Source organism: Convolutriloba macropyga, chromosome 14, assembly GCF_964194025.1.
Source record: "Convolutriloba macropyga chromosome 14, txConMacr16.3, whole genome shotgun sequence".
Lineage (NCBI taxonomy): Eukaryota > Metazoa > Xenacoelomorpha > Acoela > Convolutidae > Convolutriloba > Convolutriloba macropyga.
In genome coordinates, this window is record NC_134481.1 from 40,891,277 (window position 1) to 40,904,102 (window position 12,826).

A 12,826-nucleotide genomic window follows, 5' to 3' on the forward strand; every position below is an offset into this window, starting at 1 on the left:
ATCATTATTTAATGTTCTGTTTCTTTGTTTTAAGATTATTGTGCATCTAAGCTATACTCGCATTTTTTATTTGCTGATTTGGTCTGAACAATTTTTCGACAACACAGTTGGGGACAATTTTTGCCGATATAAAAGTTGCAAATGGCGGATAGTTATTTAAGTTCTTATTAGAATTTGGGCAATTTATTCAACTCCACAGCCGTTTTCAAAAACTTTTTCTGCTGTGCCCCATAAATAACAGCGGAAATATGCAGTAACTGTATCGGAAAATTTTGATCAGATTGAAACGGATTGATTTAAAGATATCAACAAACATTTCCAAGTATTATTGCGTTGATGTTTAAACTGTCGCTTACTCTTAACCCAAGTTATGTACGATTTGAAGAAATTTTTCATCGATTATTTGATCACCCAAATCTAATTAATGGAGATTAATGCGATTATCGTCTGTCAATTCAGCATCCGATACGCACTGACAGTTGGAATTGGAGTGGACTCGAACCAACAACATCCTCTTCCTTGGTATCCACCAACATGCCCAACTATTACTCCACCTGATGGTGGAAAAGGTGGAAAAAGTGAGTGGGTGGACTTTGCCGCCATGCTGGGCAAGTGGTCGAAAACGTCCTCCAACTACGAGGCCGAAACACACCTCAAAAAGGTAAATATGATACTGTTTGACATTAGTTATGACAGGTTTTTATGACCCCTTTTACAAATTATGTGTCGTTATATAGCACGTTACTATGTAAAAATAATGCTCGTGCGCCTTGGGGTCATAAAACGTATATTCCCAGTAAGCTTGGGGGGGGGGGGCGAAACAGAATATATCCTAAATTTGTTCTTTAGAATGGTGGGTTTTGTTATTTATTGCTTGTTGGGTTATGTGACCCCGTTATTCTGTCCTCTCAAGATATTTGATTTCATGCATTTATTGTAATATAAATTTTCTGGACCGCAAAATGAGTGAGCTTTGACTTTTCGAGTGACATTTACGATCCTGACTTCCTGCGTTTTGCGCGATCTAAATTTCTCTCTAATTCACAATTTTAAGTTGCTGAACCCCATTTGCGGGAATTGACTACCAAAAGTTGATTGAAAAGTGCGCCGAAAATGTTAATGGCCTCTAATGATGTCATTTGAAACCCCTTATTGAGCTTTTTAGCTTTCCGTTTTTGATGCAATATTCGAAAGAGATCAAACTGCCCATTTCTTCTCAAGTTAGCGGTTGCAACTTGTTTAATTCGGCGTGCCCCAGAATGAAATCTGTCTTGTTGATTATACTGAAAAGAATATTACCTCCGTAGAATATACTTCAATGAATATCGGGATCTTTTCCGTTTGCGCCCCCCCCCCCAGCTTATTAGGCGCATTTTATTTACGCCCCCCCCCCCCCTCCAGACGCACGTGCCATATTTTTACATAATGATTTACTATGTAATGGCCCGTGCTCTGTAACTGGGGGGGGGGGGGGGGGGGGGGCGCATAACGTACTGGGGGGGGGGGGAGGTTTTGAGCGCATAACGTACTGGGGGGGCACAAACGGGGGGGGGGGGCTCAAAATTGTGAGGATTGTTGGTTTGAAAACAAATGTATTGATGTATTGCAACTTAAAATCCTTTCAAAATACATCTGCAATTTTTGAAAAATGAGACAAGAATCAACATGTGCGAAGTAAAACAAAAGCATGCAGTTTTTTTTACTGTTTTAGCATTTCGCGGAAGTGTTTGCGATGGGTACTGAGGACGGGTCGTGGAACGAACAAGACACTGATGCAATCTCAGTCGGGGAAATGGGTCAGAGGATTCAAACTGCAATCACTCAGGTACACCTCGACTACTACTGCAGCATTCTTTTAACTGATTAATAGCCGCGAAGCGATAGCGGCTATTATTGGGGACATCGTGGTTTTTTTACAATTCAAAGAATTTGAATTGTATTGGGGCGCTGTCTTTTTTTAAGATCTGTTCACACATTTTCATGATTTTTGAAGTCAAATTGGAGTAGTGATTTTGGTCACGCCGAAACAGGAAGTGGAGCGAAAAAGCGAGTGGTTTTGCGGTGTGAAATTTTTTCGCTCTAATTTTAAAGTAGAGTAAGAATACAGCGTTTGAACAAAAATTCGATTTATCGGTAGTGGTTTTTTGTTCACATGCGGCAATTTCACTTTGATTTTTACTGTTTTTTCGATTTTTTGGATCGGATTTTTTTCTAAATGGTTTTTCCAATCCTTTCATAGTCCATTCTAGGTTTAGTTTTCTGTTTAGTCAATGAAAATTCTTTGAATTGTACGTCAGGACTTGGCCTGCTATGTTTTTTTAATTCGTCGTCTCCATCGATGATTCTTACGACCTGACTCCTTGGAATTGACTTCAGTGACTTCTATTGCTTTGCACTTGAAATTTGTGTACGTGACGTCGTTTCTGCTTTTAGGTCAATTGCGTGACTTACCTCACTCTAAAAAATGACTTCTGAACTCACTTATGGAACTTTAATTTTTAATGAAGATTTACTAGTTAATAGTGTGCATCTAAGTTGTGCCAATCTTGTATGCCCTAATTTGTGATTATTAGTCTTGAGTTTTTGATTTCGAATATCAATTTTGAAATAGCTCTTTAAGGGCGTTTTCCTTATAGAACGTATGTGTCAAAAATTGACAGTCCGAAGCTAACCCGAAAAGTCTAGTGGTCTATTGAAGGACTGGTGGTCGATCTGTCTATCTTATTTCTTTAGGTGTTTCAATTCCTGGAAGGCCACGAGCGTCTATCGCGGCTATTTTCCGGCAATCTGCCGGCTATGTTTTTATGTCAGAACCTTGGATTGTTTACAACGTCGAATAAAATGCCGAGTTGTATAAAAGTCACTGGACAAAATTATACTTGTGGTTAGAACCTGAAGCAATTGATGAAACTTGATTTTCTATTCTGTTTCAGCTTCATTTAAGACGTTACTCGAAAGTCCTCAGATGCTATTATTTATTAATAAAATAGTAACTATTATTTTGGATCTTTTCCGTTTGTGCCCCCCCCCAACTTAGTGGGTGTATATTATTTGCAACCCCCAGACGCACGTGCCATATTTTTACATGATGATTTAGTATGTAATGGCACGTGCACTGTAACTGGGGGGTGCATAAGGTACTGGGGGGGGGGGACAAACGGAAAAGATCAAATATTTTTTCTGTTAGAAGGTCGAGCCTGTGTGGGCTATTGTACATTATGCTTCTCTGTTCTGGAGAGTGACTGGGAATCCATTCAACGCTCTCCACTGTCTCAACTACGTGTACATCACAGCGCCTCACTATTTCAGGTAATTTCGCACATGTGATGGGAACCGTCGTCGAGAATAATTCCACTTTTTATAATTGATAGTTTTACACCCCGATAATAGTTCGAATAATTTGTAATAATAGTCGTCACTTCTTGATAGGGCTCTAAAATCATTATCAATGCAAAAGAACCCTTTTTGCAAACACAGGGTTGTGAAAACAAAAAAAAATTGTGAGGTATTCAAAGTCGTGCAAAGTAAAGTTTAGGTAAAAGTTAGCTTAAGTTAAGCTAAGTTATGGAAAGGCAGATTTACCTCAACATTTAAAGTGAGATAAGTCATCTATTAAAAAAATTACCTTTGGCGTATTTCTATAACCACCATGATAAAGACCCCCACCCCCACCCCCCCCCCCCTTAGTGACTTTTGCCTTTATTGTTTTTAAGATTAGTAGTGGTATTGGTTATTCATGTGTTCTTCTGACGGTCAGATCATTCATTGCACAAACAACATATATGATATCATAAATTATCTGAACGGGTTCACGGTTCACCTTTCAATGTACCATTTACTATTCTTTTTCTCATCGTGCTTAAAATTTGTTGAAGAAAAGTAACCTGTCCAGTTGGGGGGGGGGGGGGGGGGTTGGCTGGGATTAGAAGAACCCGCGCACATGATTTACACAAACAACGTTTTTCCTAATTCTAAGCTTATATTTCTAATTCGTCAAGTTTGGAGTACTTTGTTATGATGAAAAGATTGCTTTCTAACAGGGATGTGATTCTGGCCAATGTGATCAACGTCCTCTACAGGGCAGAAAGGTGGGAGGATGTAGTGACGGTTGCCAATCTGTTAGAGGACAAAGGCCTCAACAACTTCCCTGCCTCCTCTCCAGTTTACTACTCCCTCGCTGTTGCATTTGTCGCATCAGGACAGTACAGGTGTTGTTTTTTTTGATAACGCATAATATCTCGATAAGAATAATGATCTCGTTTTGGAATTGTTTTTACGGCTGTTATTTCGAGCAATTGTTTCGTGATGCTCAAAAAGTTTGGCCTTCGATCAAGTTTTTGTGCGTTTGTAAGGTTCTGATCAACAACCAATTTGCTTTCAAAATTAACAATATCACTCTTTCTATTACAGTAACCAAATAATTGCATTTAGCTTTTTCCAATAATGTATTCATTGTGTATTGGACAGGGATGCAGAGCTAGTGATGGAACAGAGTGGAATTCTTGAGAAAGAGGAGTCTACCAGGAGTCTCATCAAGGAATACGTCGCATACATCGCATGCCAGCATTTGTTAGTGCAAGATCAATATATTTAACTTAGTAAGTAGTATATCGTGAGCAAGAGTGGGGGGGGGGGGGTAAAAGGAAGTACCTATGTATTAAGATTAGGTATAGCGCATTTTCGCTCAAATTCCAAGGAAGTACCTCACAGCATGATACCCAAGCTGTTCACGCGAGGGGGATTAGCAAGTTAATCCCTTAATATTAAATTAGGTCATTTACTCATTCCCATATTGCCCTTTAATAATGTTAATTTTCAAAGACGTACCTCACAGCATGACACCCAAGCTGTTCTCTCAAAGGGGATTAGTTAGGTAATGTTTTAATATTAAATTAGATAGGGTGACTCATTTACACTTACGTACGGTTTACTAGATTGTCAAAAGTGTACCTCACAGCATGATACCCAAGCTGTTCACACGAAGGGGATTAGCAAGACAGTGCCTTAACAAATTAGTAAGGACATTGACCCCCTACCATATTACAGTTTACTAATGTAAATTTCCAAAGACGTACCTCACAGCATGACACCCAAGCTGTTCTCTCAAAGGGGATTAGTTAGGTAATGTTTTAATATTAAATTAGATAGGGTGACTCATTTACAGTACGTACGGTTTACGTGATTTTCAAAATTGTACCTCACAGCATGATACCCAAGCTGTTCACACGAAGGGGATTAGCAAGACAGTGCCTTAACAAATTAGTAAGGACATTGACCCACTACCATATCACAGTTTACTAATGTAAGTTTACAAAGACTTACCTCACAGCATAGCACCCAAGCTGTTCACACTAAAGGGATTAACAAGACAGTGCCTTAACAACGAATCAGTAAGGTCATTGACCCCCTTCCATTTTACACTTTAATAATGTAAATTTTCAAAAGTGTACCTCACAGCATGATACCCAAGCTGTTCACACGAAGGGGATTAGCAAGAAAATCCTTCAATAATAATTTAGGATGACTCATTTACAGTTACGTACGACTTTTCAAAAATGCACCTGACAGCATGACACCCAAGCTGTTCACACAAAGGGGATTAGCTAGGTAATGTTTTAATACTAAATTAGATAGGATGACTCATTTACAGTTACGTATGGTTTACGTGATTTTCAAAAATGTACCTCACAGTATGATACCCAAGCTGTTCACACGAGGGGGATTAGCAAAATAGTGCCTTAACAACAAATCAATAAGGTCATTGACCCTCTACCATTTTACACTTTAATAATGCAAATTTCCAATAACGTACCTCACAGCATGACACCCAAGCTGTTCACATGAGGGGGATTAGCAAAATAGTGCCTTTACAATAAATCAGTAAGGTCATTTACCCCCTACCATATTACACTTTACTAATGTCATTTTCCAAAGACGTGCCTCACAGCATGACACCCAAGCTGTTCACAGGAAGGGAATTAGCAAGATAGTGCCTTAACAACAAATCAGTAAGGTCATTGACCCCCTACCATATTGCACTTTACTAATGTCAATTTCCAAAGACGTACCTCACAACATGATACCCAAGCTGTTCCCACGAAGGGGATTAGCAAGATAATCCCTTAATAACAAAATAAGAAGGTCAATTACCCATTCCCATATTACACTTCAATAATGTCAATTGCCAAAGACGCACCTCGCAGTATGATATCCAAGCTGTTCACACAAAGGGGATAAGCTAGGTAATGTTTTAATATTAAATTAGATAGGGTGACTCATTTACAGTTACGTACGGCTTACGTGATTTTCAAAAATGTACCTCACAGCATGATACCCAAGCTGTTGACACGAAGTAGATTAGTAAGATAATCCCTTAATAATATTATCCCGCGTAGATAAAAAAAATACCCAATTCTGTCTAAAAATTACCCAAAATTTGCTAAAAAGTACCGAATTCTTGCCAAAAATAGAAAACTGTTACCAAAAATTATCCAATTATTACCAAAAAATACCAAATTCTTGCTTAAAAATACACAATTCTTGCCAAAGATATCCAATTCTTGCTAAAAAATACCCAACTCTTGAAAAAACCGAATTCTGTCTACAAAATACCCAAAACTTGCTAAAAAGTACCAGAAATTAGACAAATGTTATCAAAAATTATCCAATTATTGCCGAAAAATTCACAATTCTTGCCTAAAAACACACAATTTCTGCCAAAAATACCCAACTTTTGCTAAAAATATCGAATTCTTGAGAAAAACACACAAATCATGCCAAAAAATACCCAATTTTATCTAAAAAATACCCAAAAATGCAAAAATATTACCCAATTCATGCTAAAAAATACCCAATTCTGTCTAAAAACTACACAAAACTTGCTAAAAAGTACCCAATTGCTGCCAAAAAAAAGCCAATTATTACGAAAAATTATTCAATTATTGCCAAAAAATATCAAATTCTTGCTTAAAAATGCCCAATTCTCGCCAAAATACCCAATTCTTGATAAAAAATTCTCAATTCTTGAAAAAAAAATGCCCAATTCTGACAAACACTTTCCAAAACTGTAAAAGAAATTCACCAATACAGGTTGAAAATAGCCATTTCTTACCAAAAAAACTACATTTTTGCCAAAAAAAAACCTAATTCCTATTAAAACCGAAACAATTCTATTAAAAACTGTCCAATTCCTGCCACTTATATTTACCAAAAGTAGCTGAATCCTGTCAAAAATACTCAAATTTTACCCAATTTTCTTTAGTATTGTCGAAAAACACCCAAATTATAAGCAATATAACAAAATTTAATCAAATATTTATCCAAAATATATCAAAAATTATACAACTTGCCATCATCTGTATTTATTTAAATTCATTCTGTCAATCCAATTATTTAGTGATCTTACTAACATCATTTTTTGACATCTTCTTTTGTAAGAGCGAATCTTCTCAGGTGATCGATAGAGCTTTTATGAACACAAATTTATCAGGAATTGTTCACTATCGTTAGAAATTAGTCGTAAATGTATCAATTAAGTCCTAATACCAAAAAAATCACGTCATACTGTCTTCGCAAATACGGACAATTAGGTGATTTCATCCTTGCAAGGGAGCCGCTCAACAAAATGTAGGTCAACTAAGACGTATGATTACCACAATTACCGAATTACAGATACCTAGGTATTGTATGGGGTCATTGAACTCATGTGACCCACATCGAAAACAAAACTTTACAAGTCTCAGACAATATGGAACTAAGCAGATTCGTCCGTGGACATTTTTGTGACTATGAGTTTGCTTATAGACCAATGTATAAAAATTTACTCGGATTTTTTGAGCAGGAGAGAGAACTTAAATTCCTCTGGTGTTTGTCTGACGACTTTGAAAGTTTGCAGAAACCTGATAAGGATTGTGACGAGTGGGAAAATGTGTCACTGACAGAGATTTTTATTGCAAGTAGAGAAGAAGAAAACGCAATTGACCCCAAGTTTGGCATGAAAAAATTTGACAAGACAGCTCCCTTGTCGTGTTTTTCTAAGGAAACTGGGCAAGATGCAAAGGAAGAGGTACAGGAAGCGTCGGCTGTTAAAAAAACTTCACTAAAGTCTGTCGGAACCAACCTTTGTACAATCTAGCTTGCTGGTATGTCTCGCTACACTCTCCCTCACTTGACTAATGAAAAACTCATTACTAACATCACGTGACCTTACTAAAAACAGAAATGACATAAACACTAAATCATTTTCTACACAACTTTCATTGACTTAACAAAATGTTTTATAAGATCTTATCGGCTACGAGGTTTTTTGTTCCCAACTCTTCTGTGTTTTAATTAAGTTTCATTGGCTCGATATATCGAGGTTAATTTTCAAGATATATCAGTCATTTGTTTCTTTACCCTTACATTGTTCAGTTACCCTTATTCATCCAGGTTTTCTTATTTTCTGCTTCCAGATCTCATCTTTTGTTCAATTCACCAAAAGTAACTACCAAAAGTAGTAGTTCCAGTCATATCTTTTGGTAGTTTCATTCTTGTCAACATTTTCAATTGTTACGGAAACACACTTTCATGGTTTCCCGAAAATGAAAAACGCAAAAACTCTTTCTTATCAGCCTGTAAAATATGGGACAAAAATATAAATTCCGAATAAAATGACCAAAAATTTCCTCATGGAGGACTTATTGGTTAAGCAAGTTCCTTTCTTGACTTTTTCTTTACTAGATTGAAAGTTTTTCGATTACTTGCTGTACTGCACGATTCTGCCGAAGGGTTCAGGATACTGTTACAAGTTACCAAATTTTCCCAGCTCATGTTTTATGGGTTAACTGGGTTAATCTTTTTTGTTCTTATTAAACTTTTCCATCCACAATTTTTCAAAAGACTAGACTGCTAATCATTTTTTGACATTGTAATCTAGAAAAAGGAATGTCTCTCGTTGTATTTGATATTGAGTGCTTGGAGGGGAAAATTGTTAAGGAGTTGGGTGTTTTCAAGGACGGAATTGTTTTGGGATTCAGTTTCCTGCCACCCAAAGACTACCAACCTACTTTTCAAGCAAGGTGGAACACTAAAAATTCACATGGGATCAATTGGAGCAGTGGAAAACTGGAATATATTGAGTTGTCATCAATCATTCACCATTATTGTTCACCTACAACAGAATACTTTGCGAAAAGTTTGGAGAAATGTAATCTCCTCTCAAATTACTTGTGTAAAGATGTGGAGAATCTAGATGATCTTGGTTGTCCAAAAGTTTCCAAACTTCTCAACAATTTGGAAACTGACTGGGATTGCAGCAACTATCCGTATCGACACGAAAAAACCTTTCACTGTGCAGAGAAGAAAGCTTATGCTTTCGGAATTTGGACTCTTGATCATTTTGATAACGTATAATATTTGTAATTTCTAATTGTATTTGTGATCGTTTTGTAATTAATTGTTTTTATTTTACTGCTTTTTAAATCAGAGAAATGTCGCATTGGAATATGATTAGCTCGCTGCAGATTATATGATGGCATAATAATGCTAGAAGTTGACTAGTTTTCAAAATAATAATAGATATTTCTTTTGAAATTGGGAACCAAGAAATTTCAGTTTAAAAGGTCACAGTAAAATGAAATATTAAAAATTAAATTAAAAAAACATTCGAAAACTTCAAAAACTGGAGATTTGAAAAGGAGAAAAATTTAAAAAACACAATTTTTGTTGAAAACTTTATGTCAAAAACAATATTTTGAATCAACATGTATTTAAAAAAAACGACTATAAAAAAATTTAACTGAACAAAAGTAGCTTAAAAACATCAAAAACTAATAAACCGAAAATAAAAAAAAATCAATATACACGTTTTTTTTGTTTAAAACTTCATGTAATAAAAAACTGTACGTTCTTCATTGTTTTTTATGTTAAATGCAAGACAGTGCCTTAAAAAATTAGTTTTAAGCAAAAAACAATAAAATATTAAAATGATAATGTATAAAGATTACGTATAGCCCATTTTACCTCAAATCCCAAAGACATACCTCACAGCATGATACCCAAGCTGTTCACGCGAGGGGGTTTAGCAAGATAATCCCTAAATATTAAATTAGTAAGGTCATTTACCCATTCCCATATTGCGCTTTAATAAGGTAAATTTCCAAAGACGTACCTCACAGCATGACACCCAAGCAGTTCACATAAAGGGGATAAGCAAGATAGTTCCTTAACAACGAATCAGTAAGGTCGTTTACCCCTTACCATATTACACTTTTAATAATGTAAGTTTCCGAAGTCGTACCTCACGGCATGACACGCAAGCCGTTCACACGAGGGGGATTAGCAAGATAATCCCTTAATATTAAATTAGTAAGGTCATTTACCCATTCCCATATTGCGCTTTAAGGTAAATTTCCAAAGACGTACCTCACAGCATGACACCCAAGCAGTTCACATAAAGGGGATAAGCAAGATAGTGCCTTAGCAAACGAATCAGTAAGGTCGTTTACCCCTTACCATATTACACTTTAATAATGTAAGTTTCCGAAGTCGTACCTCACGGCATGACACGCAAGCCGTTCACACGAGGGGGATTAGCAAGGTAATCCCTTAATATTAAATTAGTAAGGTCATTTACCCATTCCCATATTGCAGTTTAATAATGTAAATTTCCAAAGACGTGCCTCAAAGCATGAAACCCAAGCTGTTCAAACGAAGGGGATTAGCAAGATAATGCCTTAACAACAAATTTGTTAGAATGAGTCATATGTTCACCAGAAGGAACTAGGGGTATTAGTAGGTATTAAAGAAACAGCGGGTATCCAACTGTTGGGACATAGGCTAATTACTCAATATCATGCGTCTTTTTTGAATTGGGTATATATTGAATTAGGTATTTTATTGTAAAATTGTGAATTGGGTATATATTGAATTGGGTATTTTTATGTAAAATTTTGAATTTAATTTTTTTTGTTTGAAAATGTTTTACTAAAATAGTTTTTAATCAAAGATTTCGTTTTCTACATAAGGTTTTTAACGAAAAATGTAAATTTTAATGTTTTTTATTTTTCTATTTTTCCATTTTTCAGTTTTTGAAGTTTTTCCAATGTAAAATTTTCATTTTTATTTTTTTTTATTAAAAAATATTGTTTTACTAAAATAATTTTTTTTTCAAAAATGTCGTTTTTTACATAAGAGTTAACAAAAAATGTAAATTTTGTTATTATTTGTTTTTCTATTTTTACATTTTTCAGTTTTTGAAGTTTTTCAATGCAAAATTTTTAAATTAATTTCTTTTTCATTAAAAAGTGTCGTTTTACTAAAATAGTTTTTTTTTCAAAAATGTCGTTTTTCATATAAGGTTTTTAACAAAAAATGTAAATTTTGTTGTTTTTTTATTTTTCTATTTTTACATTTTTCAGTTTTTGAAGTTTTTCAATGTAAAATTTTCAACATAATTATTTTTTTTCTTAAAAAATGTCGTTTTACTAAAATACTTTTTTTTTCCAAAAATGTCGTTTTTTACTTAAGGTTTTTAACAAAAAATGTAAACTTTGTTGTTTCTTATTTTTCTATTTTTACAATTTTCAGTATTTGGATTTTTTTTTTCATGTAAAATTTTCAATATAATTATTTTCATTAAAAAATGTTGTTTTACTAAAAATTTATTTTTTCAAAAATGTCGTTTTTTACATAAGTTTTTTAACAAAAAAATGTAAATTTTGTTTTTTATTCTATTTTCACATTTTTCAGTTTTGAAATTTTTAATGTAAAATTTTCAATTTAATTTTTTTTTTCTTTAAAAAATGTTGTTTTACTAATTGTAAATGAAAAAACTTCAAAATTTGAAAAATGGAAAAATAGAAAAATAAAAAACAACAAAATATACATTTTTGGTTAAAACCTTATGTAAAAAACGACATTTTTGAAAAAAAACTATTTTAGTAAAACAACATTTTTTAAAGAAAAAAAAATTAAATTGAAAATTTTACATTAAAAATTTCAAAAACTGAAAAATGTGAAAATAGAATAAAAAACAAAATTTACATTTTTTTGTTAAAAAACTTATGTAAAAAACGACATTTTTTGAAAAAATAAATTTTTAGTAAAACAACATTTTTTAATGAAAATAATTATATTGAAAATTTTACATGAAAAAAAAATCCAAATACTGAAAATTGTAAAAATAGAAAAATAAGAAACAACAAAGTTTACATTTTTTGTTAAAAACCTTAAGTAAAAAACGACATTTTTGGAAAAAAAAAGTATTTTAGTAAAACGACATTTTTTAAGAAAAAAAAATAATTATGTTGAAAATTTTACATTGAAAAACTTCAAAAACTGAAAAATGTAAAAATAGAAAAATAAAAAAACAACAAAATTTTCATTTTTTGTTAAAAACCTTATATGAAAAACGACATTTTTGAAAAAAAAAACTATTTTAGTAAAACGACACTACTTAATGAAAAAAAAATTAATTTAAAAATTTTGCATTGAAAAACTTCAAAAACTGAAAAATGTAAAAATAGAAAAACAAATAATAACAAAATTTACATTTTTTGTTAACTCTTATGTAAAAAACGACATTTTTGAAAAAAAAAATTATTTTAGTAAAACAATCTTTTTTAATAAAAAACAATAAAAATGAAAATTTTACATTGGAAAAACTTCAAAAACTGAAAAATGGAAAAATAGAAAAATAAAAAACATTAAAATTTACATTTTTCGTTAAAAACCTTATGTAGAAAACGAAATCTTTGATTAAAAACTATTTTAGTAAAACATTTTCAAACAAAAAAAAATTAAATTCAAAATTTTACATAAAAATACCCAATTCAATATATACCCA

General features: G+C 33.3%; 1 protein-coding gene across 4 annotated transcripts in view; it reads left to right on the forward strand.

Annotated features, from left to right (window-relative positions):
- The window catches only part of LOC142353123 (uncharacterized), a 102,084-nt gene that overhangs the window by 51,044 nt on the left and 38,214 nt on the right, over nucleotides 1–12,826 (forward strand). For 3 of the 4 annotated variants that reach the window (XM_075405330.1, XM_075405332.1, XM_075405333.1), the window contains exons 11-15: nucleotides 460–661; nucleotides 1,712–1,825; nucleotides 3,188–3,309; nucleotides 4,041–4,208; nucleotides 4,468–4,569. In XM_075405330.1, the coding sequence (XP_075261445.1) occupies nucleotides 460–661; nucleotides 1,712–1,825; nucleotides 3,188–3,309; nucleotides 4,041–4,208; nucleotides 4,468–4,569 (708 nt within the window). The remainder of the gene's footprint in view (nucleotides 1–459; nucleotides 662–1,711; nucleotides 1,826–3,187; nucleotides 3,310–4,040; nucleotides 4,209–4,467; nucleotides 4,570–12,826) is intronic. The other variant, XM_075405331.1, reaches the window with a different exon arrangement.